This window comes from Marmota monax, unplaced genomic scaffold, assembly GCF_021218885.2.
Source record: "Marmota monax isolate L192 unplaced genomic scaffold, Marmota_monax_Labrador192_F-V1.1 WCK01_AAM20220418_F8-fsc01540, whole genome shotgun sequence".
Classification (NCBI taxonomy): Eukaryota; Metazoa; Chordata; class Mammalia; order Rodentia; family Sciuridae; genus Marmota; species Marmota monax.
The window spans coordinates 1-17,034 of NW_026693579.1; the positions used below are offsets into that span (position 1 = coordinate 1).

Below are 17,034 nucleotides of genomic sequence, written 5' to 3' on the forward strand. Positions count from 1 at the left end.
GCTATTCGCCTCAGCCAGCAGAGGCGCCAGTCCCCACTGGTGGCTGGAGAGGGGAGCTGTGGGCGCCACCCCAGCTCTGCAGCATGGGCACAGACTTGAGTGACAGCCACGGAGCAGGAGCAGTGCAGGGCAAGGAGCCTGCCCCCGAGCGGCTGTGGATTCCTGAGGCCCGCAGTCATCCCCACACAGCTCAGACAAGCCCCAAGTGACCGCCTCCCACAGCCAGGGCATGCCTGGTCCCCAGTGCTCCCTGCTGGCCACCCGCGGATGGAAGCCTCTTCGTCCGCCTCGTCACTGCCTGAGTGTGGCCGCCATGAGCTCGGATGCCTCACAGCCAGGTCCTGAGTCTCCGAGCTGCCCGCCCCCAGCCACCGTGTCTGTGGGTGCCCAGGGTGTGCGCTCAGGTCAAGGACTTGGCTTTCCCACTAAGCCCAGAGGTCAGGGAGGGGCCCCTCAGCGGCCACCTACCCAGGAGTGGGCTGTCCCGCAGACCAGGGCTCTGTGCTGCGTTGAGCCTGTCCAGGGCAAGCTCTGGAGCCACTGTGCTGGACAGGCTTTTCAGCTGGACCCCACAGGACCAGACCAAAGACCAGAATGAAGTCGCTCCCACCCGGTCCCCCATCCGGCTGAGATCCAGCCACTAGGCGCCGTGCCGTCAGGAGAGAAAGGGGATGGCCACATTTCCCAAACGCCAGTTGCGCTGGGAGACACTGCGAGTGCCCAGGGCCACCCGGCCTGGACAGCCTGCTTTCCCTGGCTCTGCCTCCTGCTCTGCGTGTGGGAAAGGACGCTGAGCGCTGTTCTGTGTCCTGCTTTCTTCAGCCCTCCCTGTCGTAAGGCCAAGTCGTCCGCCTGGTGCCCCCGACGCCAGCTCAGTTGTGGAAGGGAGTGCTGCCCAGGTGCGGAGTCACACACAGGCACACCCAGGAGCCAGCTAAGATCCTTAAATGAAAGCCTCAGGACCCTAGCCGCGCTCTCCCTGGAGAATGACTAAGGACCAGGCTGAGCCCACAAGCTCCTGGGAAGAAGGTCTGTGAGCCGGGCCTTCTGGATCACAGCGGGACACACCTCCGTACACAGTGTGGTGGCTTACAACACCTGAATGTTTAAAAGACAGCAGGCTTAAAAGAAAGGAAAAACAGGAAGACTGTGAATCTGATTTTAAACTTCATGTTCCTCATTCTTATATTTCTGCCACGGTTCCCTCATTCACCCCTTTTAGCATTTCACCCTGTCCTGCGTTCACCAGGTTAGAGAGGCATTTAAAGAATGCAAGCTTTGGGGCTGGGGCTGGGGCTTAGTGGTAGGACACGTGCCTGGTATGTGTGAGGCACTGGGTTCGATTCTCAGCTCCACGTATTAAAAAAAAATAAAGATCTATCAGCAACCAAGAAATATTAAAAAAGAAAAAGAAAAAAGAATGCAGCTTTGACGCTCCCAGGAAGCTGGGTCAGTGTTAGCACTTTAGTGTCAGTAGATAATAACCAAACCTGTGACACGTCACCCCACAGGACCTCAGCAGCCACCAGGGGACCCGCTCCTTCCACACACAACACGGCTCACCACTGAGCTCAGGGGACGAACAAAGACTACAGACCCTTGGCAGCCAGAACGCAAGCACTCTGTGACCCAGTGAGCCACTGAGGAAGAATGCCTAAGCCCAGGTCTCCGGCCTGTCCCCCTGGTGGCCTTCCCTCGGCCACTGCTCCTTGACCCTATATATGCACGGGGTGTTCAGCAGAGCAGACCCTTCATCGAGTGCTTTTTTTTCTAAATTAGTTCCTCCCCGTGGACAAGAAAATCAATCCAGCTTTGTACTTGCCAGGAACTGCTGTGTCCGGACCTCTGTCTCGTCACTCATCTCTGAGTCCCTGGCAAAGGTCATTAGGTCCATCACAAGGGATCCATGAACCACCAGGGGTAAAGGGGAGCGGCCACCTGTCTGGCGAGGCTGTGCTGCTGCGGGCAGGCCCCCAGGACTGGCTCCGGACGCTCCAACAGAGTGGCTCCCGCAGCTGGAGGGCCCGCGCCACCAGCACCAGCACCCAGGGACCCCCCGGGACCTGCCCCCACCAGAGGTCAGGCCCTCAGAAGATTCTTCAAAAACAGAGTGGCTCCCTGGCCAGCGCCCAGCTGAGACGCCCACGGAGCCAAGTAGGTGGAGCGGTGCTGCCTTAGGTCTCATGTGTGCCTTGATGAGTGTCATCTCCAAAGGATGAATGGACACCCTCTGCCCTTGGGGGGTGCCACCAGGGTTAGGTCCACCTGGGCACCACAGGGCGGGTGACTCTGACCCCTAGCCCCTCTCATTGTCCACAGACAGGTGGCCCGGGTTCTACCTCACGAGGGCCAGCTGCTGGAGCGAGAAGTGCAACCTGCCCTGGCCGCCGCCTCCCGGACCCCTCAGGCAGGAGGACACCCGAAGACACCCGGACACCAGTGGGCCCCTGCGCCCCACCCGGATCCCACCTCAGGGACTTCTCCTTGGACACGTGCCCCGCCCTGCTCTCCTCTGCTCTCTCTCCCACCCTCTGGGGCAGAGATGCTTCCCAATAAGCTCTTCATCCATTCACGTGTCCCATGGATCTTGGAATAAATTGGGTGCTCCGTGGGGATCAGCTGTTGTGTTCCTTGGCCGCCTCCTGGCAACAGTGGGAGAGTGGGTGGTGGTGTCACAGTGGGGAAGGTGTAAGGGAGCAGTGACAGGGAGCCCTCCGGAGGTCCCCAAGGGCAACACGTGACCCAGAGTGGTCCCAGGGGAGGAGGCTGGGTGGGGGGCAGAAAGGCAGACCTTGTGCCTGGCCTGACACTGATGGTGCCCGGTCACCACTTTCAGAAGGGAACCCTGGACAGAGGAGCCACAAGCCCAAGCCCATCCTGGGGGGACACCCAGAGTGGCACGAGGAGGCACCGTGTCGCAGGCCCTGGGGGCAGTCAGGGTAGAGCTGTGGGTGCCTCCCCCAGAGTGGCTTGGAGGCTGCCGCTTGGTCCCTCCTCTGAATGTCCCTGCCAGGGCCTGGCTCTTGCCCTGGTGAAGCTTTATCCTCTCTAGGTCTTCGGCTGCACGGGACAGTCCCTGTGAGCGTCCTGACCCAGGGACGGGCCCTTCAGCCTGCCACCCTGAGCTCCCCAGGGCTGCTGAGCAGGGAGCAGGACCACCTATGGGTGGGGGAGCTGGGGCGCAGGTGTGGGCAGGGGAGGGTGTGTGGTCAGAGCCCCCAGCCCACAGGAGTGCAGGGCTGGCTGGGAGGAGCCGTTTTCCGGGTCTAGTGTTTGGAGTGAAGCGTTTCAATCCTGTAGTAGATGTGGCTGTTATGTGGTCCCCACCCCTTATCCCTGGGTGGCTGATGTCACAGAGTCACCTTGTATTTGAGGTGTGATGGGTACACAGATGGTTCATGAGTATTTCTTTATGAATTAGTCTCTTACATGTGGAGATGATAAGTCAATTATGTTTTATACTTTGCAGGGACAGTAACTGTTGGTCCTTTGAAGACAGGCCTTTGAATACTCCTCTGGGCTCTTAACCTTCTTCCACTCTAGAACACGAATATCCTTTGAAATAGCAGAGGTGGAGATCCCATATACTCAGGAGGAGAAAACCAAAATTTTTGTTCTCAAGTAAGAAAAATATTCTTAAAAGTCATAAACCAGGGCCATTAACCCAAGGAAAATACAACTTTTCTTTTAAAATGAAGACTGACATACTTGTGAGTTTAGTGGTGGGTATCTGCATCTTGGCCAGGAACCCCCACCCAGGACCAAAGGGCGCTCTGGGATCCCCACAGTTACTCCCTGGAAATCACTCTCACCACGTCCACTTGGTGCTGGATCCCTGTGTGTGAACGTCTTCTTCAGATAGTGTGTCATGGTCTCCTGGTGGAGGATTCACTTTGACCTTTTTTCTTTGGTCAGTGTTCTCTGGGCAATGAGAGAGGACCTCAGCTCTCCAGGAGGGCACTGCCTGGAGTGGCAGCAGCGTGAGGCTTCCCCACTAGAGGGCGCAGGCAGCTGCCCTGAGCCGGGTGACTGTCTTCAAGAAAGGCTGGGGCTGCAATTGGCCTGACCCACTGGGGGAAAATGAGAAGAAATGGGACTTTTCTGCAGCCTAGTTCCTTGGTTAAGTTGCGACCAAAACCTTACGAGTAGTATTCAAAACGTGCCCATTGAATTGTCATGCAAAAATAGATCATTTGAAAGTTTTTAAAAATAAGATTTTCCCACTTCTAATCCAATTTGGTGTTTTCCTATGATTATAAGAAGTCGGAGCTGAATTATTTCCTATAAAAGTGACTTAAGGGGGCTGGGGTTGTGGCTCAGCAGTAGAGTGCTTGCCTAGCACGTGCGAGGCCCTGGATTCAATCCTCAGCACCACATATAAATAATAAATAATAAAATAAAGGTATTGTGTCAACTATAACTAAAAAATATTAAAAATAAAAAGTGACTTAAGAGATTCACCCACGGGTTTAACAGTGGCTACTTCTGAGGCAGTGACTCGAGAGACGATAAGCTGTTCACTGTTATTCAGCACACCTCTGTGTTATTAGAATTTATAAGAACACCCAGTTTTTAATTTAAGGAAAAAGAAGTTAAAGAATCAGTTACAAGCTGTGTGCATGTGCACACCCGTGACCCCAGCACTCAGGAGGCTGAGGCAGGAGGACTCAGGAACTTTATGAGACCCAGTCTCAAAATATAAAAAACAGGTGGGCAATGTGATTCATTGGTAGAGCACCCTGTGTTAAATCCTCCAAAAAAAAGAGAAAAAGTTTGTTTTAGCTTATGCAAATATGAACCCCAAAGTTACAAACTGTCGTTTCACATTTTGCAGAAGGTATGTGAAAGCCTCCTTTTAATGCTTGAGTTTTTTTCTTGATGTTGCATTTCTGAGGTTGATTTACAGTGATACATGTCTTGCAGTTCCTTCATTTCAACTGTGGAACAGAATTCTATGTGAATAATGTGAATAAAACACTTTTTTCTAGAAGTGGGGACTGAACCCACCAGGTGTATCCCAGCCCGTCTGTTGGTGTTTTGCGACTGTGTTGCACTGAGTTGCCCAGGCAGGCCTAGGACTTGCCTCCTCTGGCCCAGCTGGGGTGCCTACAGCTTTATGGACGCTGGATCCCCCTAGTCCTCCCCGACCCCGGGTATCATTTTATTGTTTCCTATCTTCAAGGTTCAAGAACCTCATCTTCCTTTTGCCCAGTTCCTCTTCATGCCAACCTCAGGGTCGAGGCCCCTGATGCACTTGCATGTAAATGAGACAGAGATGATGCCTTCTGTCCAGTCATGTGGACAGATGGGCTGTCCGAGGGGGCTGGGCATGTTTGTACGCCAGACATGCGCTGTCCCCTGGAAAGTCTTCTTTATCAGGTGACTTTTATTCAGGGGGCTCCCTGCAGCTCGCTCACACTGCCCTGGAGAGCCCAGCACAGCCAGCAGCCAAGCCTGTGCTGGTTTCCTTGGCAACCATCTGAGGGCCAAATCCTTGAATCACTGCAGGACCCACAGTGAATTCGGAGCTGGTGGGAGGAAAACCCCTCTTAGTCAGAAACTTTTCTCGAGGAGGACAAAATAGGTGGAAAAGTAACAAAGGACACCTTTAAGTTGCTTGTAGAGGACACATGCTGCCCCCAGCTGAGGGAGGAGTCTTGCCTCTCTGTCCTCCCGACCCGCCTCCTCGCTCCTTCCCCTGGTCTGTCCTCGCTGCTGTTTTTGGCTAAAACTGAGTCCTGTAAGTGGTTAGGCAGATTCTTCCCCAGGTTGATCTTCAATGAAGCCATTAACACAGATCCATCTTTCTTAAGCACTCAAACACTGAAAAGGAGTGTGTTTCTGGATATCAAACCCATAGTCCATTTTTTAAAATGTACACGCTGACTTCTATGTATTCATGATGGCACTGAGATCCAACTGAGTGTGCTTGACACTGGGCTACATCCCCAGGTCTTTTTCTTTTGAGACAGGGACTTGCTAAGTTGCTTTAGGGTCTCACTAACTTGTGGTCATCCTGCCTCAGCCTCTGGAGTCACTGAGATTACCGGGATGTACCAACGCACTCAGGGACAGTTTCTTGGTAATACTATATCCCAAGTTCTCAAAGTGATGAATAAACGACTTCTAACTCTACTAGTAGTAGATTTCCAGAAGTGCTCCAATCCTGTTGGGCAGTGTTGGGGCCAGGACATCACCCACCTCTTCCGAGCTCAGGAGGATGGGCATCTCAGAGGAACACATGCCAGTGTCCAGGGCTCAGGGACATGACCTGGCCCTCCACCCACCCTCCTTCTTGCCCCTGACAGCTGGTAGCTCTCTGATTGGAGAACTTTTAGAGTGGCCAACAGTCGAGCTCAGATTCAGATGCATCCTGGATTCTGGAATTCAAAGAAAGGAGGGTTTTGATTTGTTTTCAGGGATTGATTCACCATGTGACTGGGATGGGCTGGGCCATTTCTGGTACCCAGGGCCAGGAGGAAACTCTGGGGCTTTTTCTTGTCCTGCCCTGCCCTGCCCTGCTCCTCCTGAGCCTTCTCACTTTCTGGGCAGAGGAGAACAGAGTCCAGCCAGCCTGTCACTCCACTGAGCCTCCCATCCGGACCTCCCCTAAGAGCAAGGACTGCCAACTGCATGACAAAGGGTGGGGGTGTCCATTGGCCCAGTGCATAGGAAGGTCACCCCCGAGCCAGGGGACAAGATGAAGAGTATGGTAGTCCTGAAACGGTTTCCAAAGTGCATTCAGTAAGAGCTCAGAATTGACCCACAAGGTGGCCGCAGTCTGTGGCCCTGGCTCTGTCCCCTGGTATCTTGCGATGACCCCAGCAAGTACTTGAACTAGATATGAGATACACTATGTAGATTCGAGGTCATTTAACAATATCAGCTGAACTAAAGGAAGTCTGCAACATCTCTAAGTTTTTTAAGATATTCTTAAACGTTTATAGTTAAAATTTATAAATTTATCAATAGTGTGCTTTGCTGGTTATAAAATTTGTTGGGAAACCAGTTAGATGATAATTTATATTACCTGTTTTAGGATGTGATGCAGGCTATAGAAAGAAATATTTAAGAGCAAATTTAAGAAGAAATTTCTTGTTGTAAATAGAGATTGCATGTCTATACCAGTTTGATTTTTGAAATATGAGCCAAAATTACTAAAGTAAGAGAATAACAGAGTAACAGTTTTAATATAAGAGATTTTGTTAAAATAATAATGTTACTGAAGAATATCAGACTGCTTTGAGAAAGGTCATGTTAGGAGTTTATATCAGAGTAAGTCTGTATCCTTGAGGGCTACAAATAGGAAAAGTGTAAACTTCTGAGCTCTGAATTGAGAAGAATAAATTGATATACTTTTATAAAATTTTAAAAGAAAAGGAATATAAATATAGTTTCTACTTCCTTTTGTAGTTTCTCCGTAATCGGCTTTTCTTCTAACAAAACATAGCCATTACTCCTCCCTGAAAGAAGCAGAGACTTCTGGAAGGCCAGTCATGGGGAAATGAAGTCTCGCCTTCAGGACCGGAAGGGGGCTGCAGGCCGGCGGGTCTTCCTCAGTTCCCAGTAGGAGCTGGGAAGGAGCAGCTCCCTGGGGCCCAGCCAAGGGTGCCGGTCAGTGGGGGAGATGGCCCTGACTGACTGTCTGCCAGGCATTTGTCAAACCCCCTTTACTTACATGAAGCCTCTTCAGCATTCTGTCCTGGAGAACTGGGGGGCAAGCCTACGGGGGGATGTCCTGCTGCCTTGGCAAGCAGCCAGGGCTTCCGCCTATCAATACAGCCCCCGTGCCCACTTCAGGAAGGAGGGAGGGGTGCCCCAGAGAGGGAAGGCCGCAGCGGGCAGAGGAGCGCTCGGGCGTTACTGGTGTCCTTCTGTTGACTCGCAGGGCTGGAAGGCTTTGGGCCATCTGCCTGGGAACACCGTCCTGCCTGTTCTATGGGGAAAGGTGTTCTGGGTTCTGATAAGCAACTTGTGAATGAGGTTGCAACACTTCAAACAGATCCAGCTGCCTTTTTGGTCAACTTGCAGGCACGGGGTGGGGGTGGGGGTCCTGTGGTGAGACATGGGGGCTAGGCTTCCTCAGCAGTGGCTGGCTGGTCCTCCCAGGGTGCCCCAGAATGAAAGTGTAGAGGCCTCTTGTTCTTAGCCTCTGCCAGGAAATCTGTACTTGTGAGCAAACCATGCTAATCTGAATCTAAACCCTTGTTCAGCTAGCAAATGCAAGAGAAGAGGAAATCATTCTAGAAATGACCACATTTTAATCTGGTTTAAATTAGACCACAGTATGTGCTGTCCTGGCTTTCAGTGTGTCACAAGTCCCCTCCCCAGAACCCAGGTGCCCAGAGCAGGACTGATGGAGCCTCTCGGTGCCTGGGCAGTGACCACGCAGGCCGGTCCCTTGGGCAGCACCCTCCTGGCTCGCTCTTCCCGTGTGTGCCTTCGGAGGCCCAGGCAAGCGGGCAGCCACGTGGGGGAAGCTCATCTTGGCAACAGCAGAGGGGCGTGAGGGCACATTCGAGGCCCCGGGGTCATCATGGTGCACAGCCATTTCCCTTCATTCTGCTCCCCTGAGCAAGCTGCATGGCTGGACCCAAAGTCCAGGGGTGGAGAAATCCACTGCTCGGTCAGTGGGTGGCAAGAAAGGAAGGCCCTTGGCAAAGGGCATGGACTCAGGGAGGGCCGGCGAGGGGAAGCTTGATGGTGGGGATTACACTGATGATGTGTCCACCACGGTGGTCATTGGCCTAATGGACTTGATGGACCTGGCTGTTGCGTGCTGCAGGGTCTGTGTGACTGTGCAGGGCTGGGAACAGGGAAAGAAGCAGGGCATGTCTTTTAAGATCCGAGACTCCGGATCAGAGAGGATTTGGGAAGCTTAATCCACTGGTCCTGCAGAGGTTGCTCCAGCCAACAGAAGCATGCGGGGACCTGCCGTCGGTCAGGTTGATGAGAAGTGGGTACCTGGCAGGCAGGAGCACACAGGGAGGTGACTGCGGGGTTTGGTGCCCCTTCTGACAGTTTTGAGGAGCCCCAGTTATCTGGCGAAGTCTTAAGAAGGACCGTGACATGCGGGGGATAAGCCTGGCTGGCCACCTAACTGGGACACACAGAAGAGAGCAGGTGTGACTGGGCCTGCAACCGGGCAGCTCTGGGTGGAGGGAGACAGAGGCAGGTGTTGTGCTGTTGGCACCTCCCAGATGGGCTGGCTCCGTCCATCTTTCCTCCAGCACTGGCTCCCCAGCCCTGCCTTGGCTGCTGTGCGTGAGTCTTCAGCTCTTTGGTTGCTGAAATGAGCTCATGACAGTGGCGTTTGAGAGTCAGTCCCTCTCTGCATCCTGCTGGTTTGTCTTCTCCTTCCTCTACCTCAGGGTAGATCTGTCTGATGGACTGAGGAGGCTCCAGCTGCATCTTCTCTCTTCTGGCCGACCTGGAGTGGGACACTTCTGGTCAGTGTCCACACAGGCCGTGTGGAAGCTCAGTATATTTTGCCAACAAGGGGCTTCTTCAGGTGAAGCTCCCTTGGGCACTGGCCAGCTTGGCCACCGATTCTAAGTGACCTTCAGTGAGTGGCATTTAGCTCTCAGTGCACCTGCCTCTTCACCAGAACACACACATATGCACACGTGCAAACATGTGCACACCGGCACACACGTGTGCACGCACACACACATGCACACACACATACATGCACATTGCCAAGACGCAGCCCAGTCCTCATCCTTTAGCACATGGTTAGGCCCGCAGGCCTCCCCATGCTCTCTCTCCACTCCCCCATTCAGGACCATGGCCTAGGCAAAGCGCCCTCCCTTGAAGCAGGTTCCTATCGTGGGGATATAAATGTCGGTCTCCTCTTGCAGGCACCCCAATCTTTCCAAGAAATCCTAAATCTGCCCTTTTGCTTTCCATCAGCTTTGGGGAAGGGAAGTTGAACCCCATGCTCCCCAGTGCTGCTCAGTGCTCCCCAGCGTTCCCAGTCGAGGGTTAGCCGCCATGGGGAAGGCCCAGGATTCATGAGAGGAGCAACAGTGTGGCTGAAACCTGGAAGACGCGTGTGGCTCTGGGTCCTCCTCGTGTGGCTCTGGGTCCTGGCAGCTGTCTGGTTGTCAGTGTGGGCCTCCTTGCTGGTGTGGGGCTTATCCAGCTGTCCTTCAAGGATCTGTCCTGTTAGCTTTGGGGTCGGGCCTAACGTGGCTCAAAGCTGGGCTCTGCTACTTGCTACGGAGCCTGGCTTTCTTCACCGGTGAGTGCCACTGGGCCTGCTGCTCAGGGTCATTTGATGATCAGATGAATGACACATTCCTGGCCTCCACCTTGGGGGCACTATCTTCTCACCCGCTGCCTGGACCTGACTTGTGGCCACCTCGGTGCCTGTTCACTCACACAGGTTCAAGTGTGTATGTGGCTGTAAATGCCAGGCCTCTGACAGCTGCCCTGGAATCCACAGCTCTGTCCCTGGAGGGATATGCGGGGACTTGGGACATGAGCAACCCTGCAACACTCCTCAAGTCCTTAGCTACCAAGGCTCCAGGTGGGGACTGCTTCCTGCAGCAGGGTGTAGGTGTAGCCTTACCAGAAACTCTCCAGAAGGCTCCCCGTCATTTCAGTCTCTGTTTCTATAGAAATGACTAGGATGAAAGAAAAGGAGGATTGAAACAAAGAAATGCGATTGTTTTTATGTCTTACCATCAAGAACACCCTTTGAATTAAAATGAAATCATTCAAACGAGAATAAACAAATTTAAATAAAATCTTAGTTTTGATGTTGATTTCTAAGTGGAACTGGGTTTTACCTGATAAAATCTACAAAGACAAATCTTTGCCCTCAAAAATCATCAGCTGCACATAACCGGCTCATGCTGTGACAGTTTCCAATATGGGAGATTCTCTAAGTCCTTCACAGACCGAGAGCTTTCTAGGTGGCAGGAACTCCGTGTTCAGAGAGGGGAAGAGGCAGCTCAGTTATTCATTCAACAAGTTTGTAGAGTTACGTAAAGAGTCTCTGACCTTTTTTTCCATTGCTTTAGAGTCAAGAGGTTGAAGTCTAAAAGAGAAATGAAGTAAAAACAAAATCACACTCAGTTCTCTCCCTGCTGGTGCCCGGTTGGGCAGCGCAGCTGCAGCATCAGCCTTTGAATCCACAGCCGTGGGCAGGCTCCTGAGCGAGCCCCAGGAGCCCAGCTCCCCGCGCTGCGTGTGTGGCCCACAGTGGGTTTCTTACACACAGACCAGCAGCAGGGGACAGCGAAAAGCCTGGGATTCATTTAGTTGGTCCCCAAAGAGCCAGGAGAGCGCCCATTCGTGCCGTGGGTTAGGGGCTCCAGGAGATGCCCGCAGGACTCCTGGGTAGAAGAACTGAGGACATCCTGTCCTGGGCGGAGGACGGCCACAGAGCCTGCCTTTCCCTCCAGCCTGCCTCTGAGCTCAGCATGCTGCATTCCCAAAGCACATTCCACAGCCGTCCTTGAGAACTGCTGCAAGCCGAGAAGAAACTGGGTTACCAAGACACCAGGGACAGTTCCACATCCATGCCACTGACCCACTGTCCCCAACAACTTGGAAAGATCTGCCGTGTGTGCTCTGCAGGGAAAGTCTACAACAATTCGGGAAAGCTTGGTTTATTGCTTCCCTGAATTTCACCATCTCAAAGTCTCCGTGGTTCTTTCCTGATTAACCAAGGCACCAGTTATCTGTCAGATTAGCCACCTCACCAGTGTCTGCAGGTGGCTTTGGCAAACAAATCTGCGCAGGCTCTGCTTGCACTCACTGTGTGCTCGTGGGCTCATGGTGTGTGTGCACAGAGCTGAGAAGCTGCTGGGAGGCCGGACCTGGGGTGCTCTCCGAGCTGGGACTAATGTCTACCAACACACATAGGCCCAGCAAGGTCCCGTGGGCTTTATTCACACACATAAATAGATGATGACCAAGGAACTGGACTAACAATAGCATGTTGGGACTCAAGGTAGCTCAGAAGTCACTAGCACAAAGCCTCATTTTATTAGTAGTGAAATTCAGTTCTTTGTATCAGAAAAAGTCGTGAAAGAATGTAAATGGGGGAAAAAAAGGAAAAAGGATCATGGGGTGTCCTGTGTAGCACACCCTTCCAGGTTCTTAAGACTTCAGTAAGTTGTAGAAAACCTATAATAATGCAAGTGATTCTTCTCCATAGAAAAACAAGCAAATATTTTCACATGGAATAAACGGGTTATGGCCTTGTGGTTACGCCCCAGCTTTCAATCTGCTTGAGAATTCATGTCAGCACTTTTGAAAGGTTTGTGTCATCTTACCGACTCCCTCCTTAATTAATAAACTCAATAAGACCTTGGCCACATGCTTTGAATGAGACTCATGGTTTTATCTTTCAAAAGCATCCTTCATCAACTCCCTGTGATATCCGACCAGAGTGCTGACCGAGGGTGTTGACTGCAGTTGCGCTGATAAGACCAGCCATTGAGCCTCCACCCTTCTGAGCCCCGACCGTCCGGCTGGGAGCCGAGAGCATTGCTAGGGGAGCCTGTGGTGTGTGCAGAGAGCTCCAAAGCCGGCACAGTGGACACGAGGGCAAAGGAGAACGCGTCTTTCTGACATGAAAGAGGCAATTTTGAGTTAAAGACAATTAGGAAGCAGAAAATGGGGGAAATCTCTCTATCCTCCACTTTTATGCCAAGAGATGTCTATCCATTCTTTCCAGGAAAGACTCCACTCAGAGAATCCACCAAATGAGGCTGCAAACAGACCTCACCCCACTTGTTCTTTGTTTCTCTTTGGTACTGGTACACCACTGAGCCACTTCCCCAGGACTTTTCTTTATTTTGAGACAGGGTCTGGCTACGTTGCTTAAGACCTTGCTAAGGTGCCGAGGCTGGCCTCCAACTTGCCATCCTCCTGCCTCAGCCCCCCTAGCTGCAGGGACTGCAGGTGGGCACCACTGTACCTGCTCAGTTGTTTCTTCATACATTCACTTCCCACAGTGTCTTGGCTTTGGAGCCTAAAGCTGTTTCCCTCCATCCTGTGGTTCCTCAACACAAGGGTTGCTCTGGGTTGAAGGTGCTGTGTGAGCCAGAGTTCCAGGTCACCGCTTTGGCTTGTCTGTCCCTGAGGTTCCCCTGCGTGGTGGGCATGTGTGTGTTAATTAACTTGCTGGCTTTTCTCTTGTGAATCTGCCTTGTCCCGTGGGTTTTTCCCAACCTTGAATTCATGAAGGTTTGGGAAGAATTACATTTCGTCGCCACAACAGCCACCCTCCTTGTAACGTATCAAGAAAAACGAAGACCCTGGGAGAGCAGAGGATTAAACCACCTCAAAAAGGCCATTTTCTGTGGATACCTCTGGAGTCTTCATATGCCAATGTCCCCTGGTGGTACTGGAGAGGAGATGTGCAGAATGTCCCAAAGACATGGGACCTCAGATCCGTTAAGATCATGTTTGATCAGGAATGACAGGAAATTCTAAAATATCACTATCTTAATGTCTTAAACCAGATGAGAGTAAAATTCCAGAGAGAGATAGTGCCGGGCTACTTTGGCTCTTCAGGGTGTCAGGAACCCGGGGCTTCCACTGTTGAGACCACTCAGTCTGGGTGGCCTGTCCAGAAGGAAGAGGGATGCGTGACCTGCTCCCCCAAGGACACGTCACTGAAGTTGCAGAGTGAATTTTGCTTGTGTCCTGGTGATCAGAACTCAGTCCCACGTCCATGCCTCACTGAAGAAGAGTCTTGGCTGAGTTGTGCAGCCCACGGTGCCATTTCTATGAAAGGAGAGGACAGGGCCACAGATCGTCCCTGGATGCTCTTTAATATTCATGGAGCACTTGACAAAATAAATGGGTAGAAATGCTGCTGTCGATCCAGACGTGGCCATCAGGGAACAGAGTCCAGGGAAATCCACTGGAGAAGCTTGGGAAGAGGGTCTTGATCTACCAAGACGTTCTGGCAGGAATCTGAGGCATGAAAGTGAGAATGGCGGTGCTGTCACTGGAACCTAGCCATGGCACTGATTCACACGGAAGCCTAAAAAGAGGAAAAAATCAAACATTTTGTTCACTATAAGAGTGACTACAAATCAGAAATAGAAATTTAGTTTTCCCCTCTGCAAGAAAGGGAAGAAGACTGCCCCACCCAGCCCCTTTCCAGAGTATTTAGGAAAAGTCATACTTGTGAATTCTTCTCTGGCCACTTGAACTCCAGTATAGACATCTTGAAAGCTAATTAGGCGTCCTGCCCGTTTCACATCCCGGGAGCGTTTCCTCGAGCGCCAGGGCACCTTCTCTCGGAATGAAATCATCTGGAATAATGCAGAATGATCTTGTTCAACTGGTGCTTGGGGTCGAATTCCTCTTCTCACCCAGTGGCTGAGCAGTGTCCCATGTGGTGTCGTAATTGATCAGAGCCACGTGGAGAGGCTCTGCAGCCTCTTCTCAGTCAGGAAGGGCTCCTTTCAGGACCGGCCTCCTGCTGAAGTGGTGGAAAGGGCTCCCCTCCTCGCCTGCTTCCCGTCAGACAGGAGAGCGGAAGTCACTGTGCTGAGCTGTGCGGGATCAGGGTCCCCCCAGGTCACGCTGGGGGTGAAATCAGATCCCGGCCCTGTCTACAAGGACAGGAGAAGGCACTCAGCTGCTCCATGGTTCTACTGTGATTTACGTCAAAGGGGTTTGTTACGGAATCAGAATCGAAGAGTAAGACCGTGTGAAGGCCCCAGGTGGAGAGGAGCTGTGGCCAGCCTGGGAGCCCAGCTACTCGGGAGGCCAGGGCAGGAGGACCACAGACTCGAGGCCAGCCTCAGCAATGTAGCAGCGCCCTGAGCAACTCTGCAAGACCCTGTCTCAGGCTGAAAATATTTTTAGAAAAGGATGGGGATGTGCCTCAGTGTACAGTGCGTGCCTAGCATGTAACAGGTCCTGGGTCTGATCCCTAGCACAGGAAAAACAAGAACCAAAACAGAATACACAAGCCCACCCATCGGAAGACCTGAGGGTGCGGAGGCAGCAGCACCCTTGGCCCTTTTGTGAGGGTGCTGCTGGGAAATGTTCTCTGTGAAGCGTCACCATCACTGAGCACTTGTCCCTATCCGGCCCCTGAAGCTGCCACAGTCACAAGCACATGCTTTTCTCTCGAAGGACACGTGATGTCAATCAAGTCCTTCAGTTCAGACTGCTCTTCTGCCTGTGTCCTCCAGTGCACGGTGGAAATCACGTCCTGAGCTTTCAGAAGCACCAGGGTCAGTTGATGACACCAGTGAGAGCCAGGAGGAAGGCGGGAAACAAACATGGCGGCTTTTCCTGGGACTGAACTCAGAGGAGCTTGACCACCGAGCCGCATGTCCAGCCCTTTTTATGTTTTTTTTTTTTTTTTTTTGAGACAGGGTCTTGCTGAGTTTCTAAGACCGACTTTGAACTTGTGATCCTCCCGTCTCAGCCTCCCAAACCGCTGAGATCTCAGGCATGTGCCACCACACCTGGCAGAAGAAAACTACATTTTTAATCCTGTTTCGACTTCTAAGTGAACAAAAGGGGAAGGATCCGTGCCAAGGCTCCAGGTGTCCAGGGCCGGTGGCTGGCTCAGGCCATGTACTGGCCCTGCCCGCCCCACCACCCAGCTGTGCACACCGCTGTGACGTACTCAGAAATGAAGACTCTTTCTTGGCGACTATTTTCTCTTTTCTTCTCCCCAGTTGTAAATACCATGGAACTACTGCACTGCCCCCTGGAGAAGGCCTTCTGTAGGACGGACTGGCCAGGGGCAGTGGGTCCCAGAAGGACTGGCTGCTACTGGACTTCTCTGCTGCCTCAGTGCATCCCTTGGCCTGTGGCCACTTGGCCCCCGGCTGCTGGAGCCCATGCTGTAGAGGTGGGCGTGGCACAGAGGGTCTGGGCTCCGGAGGCGTCAGTGACCGTTTCTTCGGAACAACACCACCAATGGTGCCACCCTAAGAAGTGCCAGAGGAGGTGGGGCTGGGGGGCGTGCCTTGGGGGTACATATTCTGTGCTCATTTTTAGGTGCCAGTCTCCCTTTCTGCTTCCCGGTGCCATGTTTGAGTGCTCTCTCCCACCACACATTCTGCCATGATGTCCTGCCTCACCTCGGGCCCCAGGCCTTCTGTGGACCGAGACCCCTGGAATTAGAGCCCAAACAAACCTTTCCTCCTCCAAAACTGTTGTCATGCCTTTTTGTCACAGCTACAGAAAAGCCGACTAAAACACGTGTCGACCACCATCTGCTTTTACGTGAGGCACCTGTTACGAGGCTCTTGTCTGTCTGTCTGTGTGAATTCAGTTATTCCTACTCAGTCTGTGAGGCTCTGCTTCTCCAAGTCGGTGCCTAACAGCACCTGCTCCGTCAGCCACGACATTCTGTGAGAACAAAAGGAGGGTTTCTGTTGTCACTCTAGAAGGCCACCTGGGGGTTGGCTTAGACAGATTGCACTCCAAGTCCAGGACTCATCTCCCTGAACAGGTAGGAGTGAAGGGAAATCCCCCCTCTACCCTGAACATTTGCTGGAATAAATAGAGACAGATTAAATAGGAGAAGAGACAAATCCGTTAACGTGCAACAGGGGCAAAAATCAAAGCCCGAGGGAAGATCCCAGGGTGCGATTATCCACTGACCCCAAATCATCTGGAGCTCCCGTATCCCTTCTTCCACGGGGGAGGAAGATGGCAATGTCAGGTACGTAGGTGACTTCAGGGGCTCAGGGAGCTTGAGATCTCAGCAGGGGCCTGGGCAGTCTGTTTGGCCTGTAGATCCCACAGGACTTTGTAAACGGTTCTCTTTGGACAGAAACAGAGAACAATGATGGTTCGGGTGTGTTGGCCACCTGTGTCCCTCTGCAGTGTGAGGGAGCTCAGCCAGTTTACAGAGGAGACAGGGTGACGGCCACCTTGCCGGGACCTGACTGTCGCAGCCCTGGGAAGGTCAGCAGGCCCTGACTCGGAGGCCCAGTGCGAAGGTTCTGTGAGCTGGAGGGCTGCATCTGACCAGGAAGGCCTTGAGGCCGGGCCCAGCTGCGGTTAGGTAGGAGGGGGTGCTGTCCCAGGGAG

The 17,034-nt window shown here is 52.6% G+C and overlaps 1 protein-coding gene and 1 long non-coding RNA gene across 2 annotated transcripts; one reads left to right on the forward strand and one right to left on the reverse strand.

The window, feature by feature from the left end:
• Positions 1-1,918: 1,918 nt before the first annotated feature.
• LOC124102840 (proline-rich protein 7-like) lies at positions 1,919-2,942 on the forward strand (the record flags this gene model as incomplete). Its single annotated transcript, XM_046459274.2, has 2 exons — positions 1,919-2,154; positions 2,320-2,942. Coding segments are annotated over 2 exons (658 nt in total), but the record flags the coding sequence as incomplete, so codon positions are not given.
• Positions 2,943-8,275: 5,333 nt separating this feature from the next.
• On the reverse strand, positions 8,276-15,224 carry LOC124102839 (uncharacterized). Its single transcript, XR_009228188.1, has 3 exons — positions 14,153-15,224; positions 12,935-14,008; positions 8,276-11,044 (listed from the first exon to the last, which is right to left on the reverse strand). It is a non-coding gene; the product is annotated as an uncharacterized LOC124102839 (long non-coding RNA).
• Positions 15,225-17,034: the final 1,810 nt, after the last annotated feature.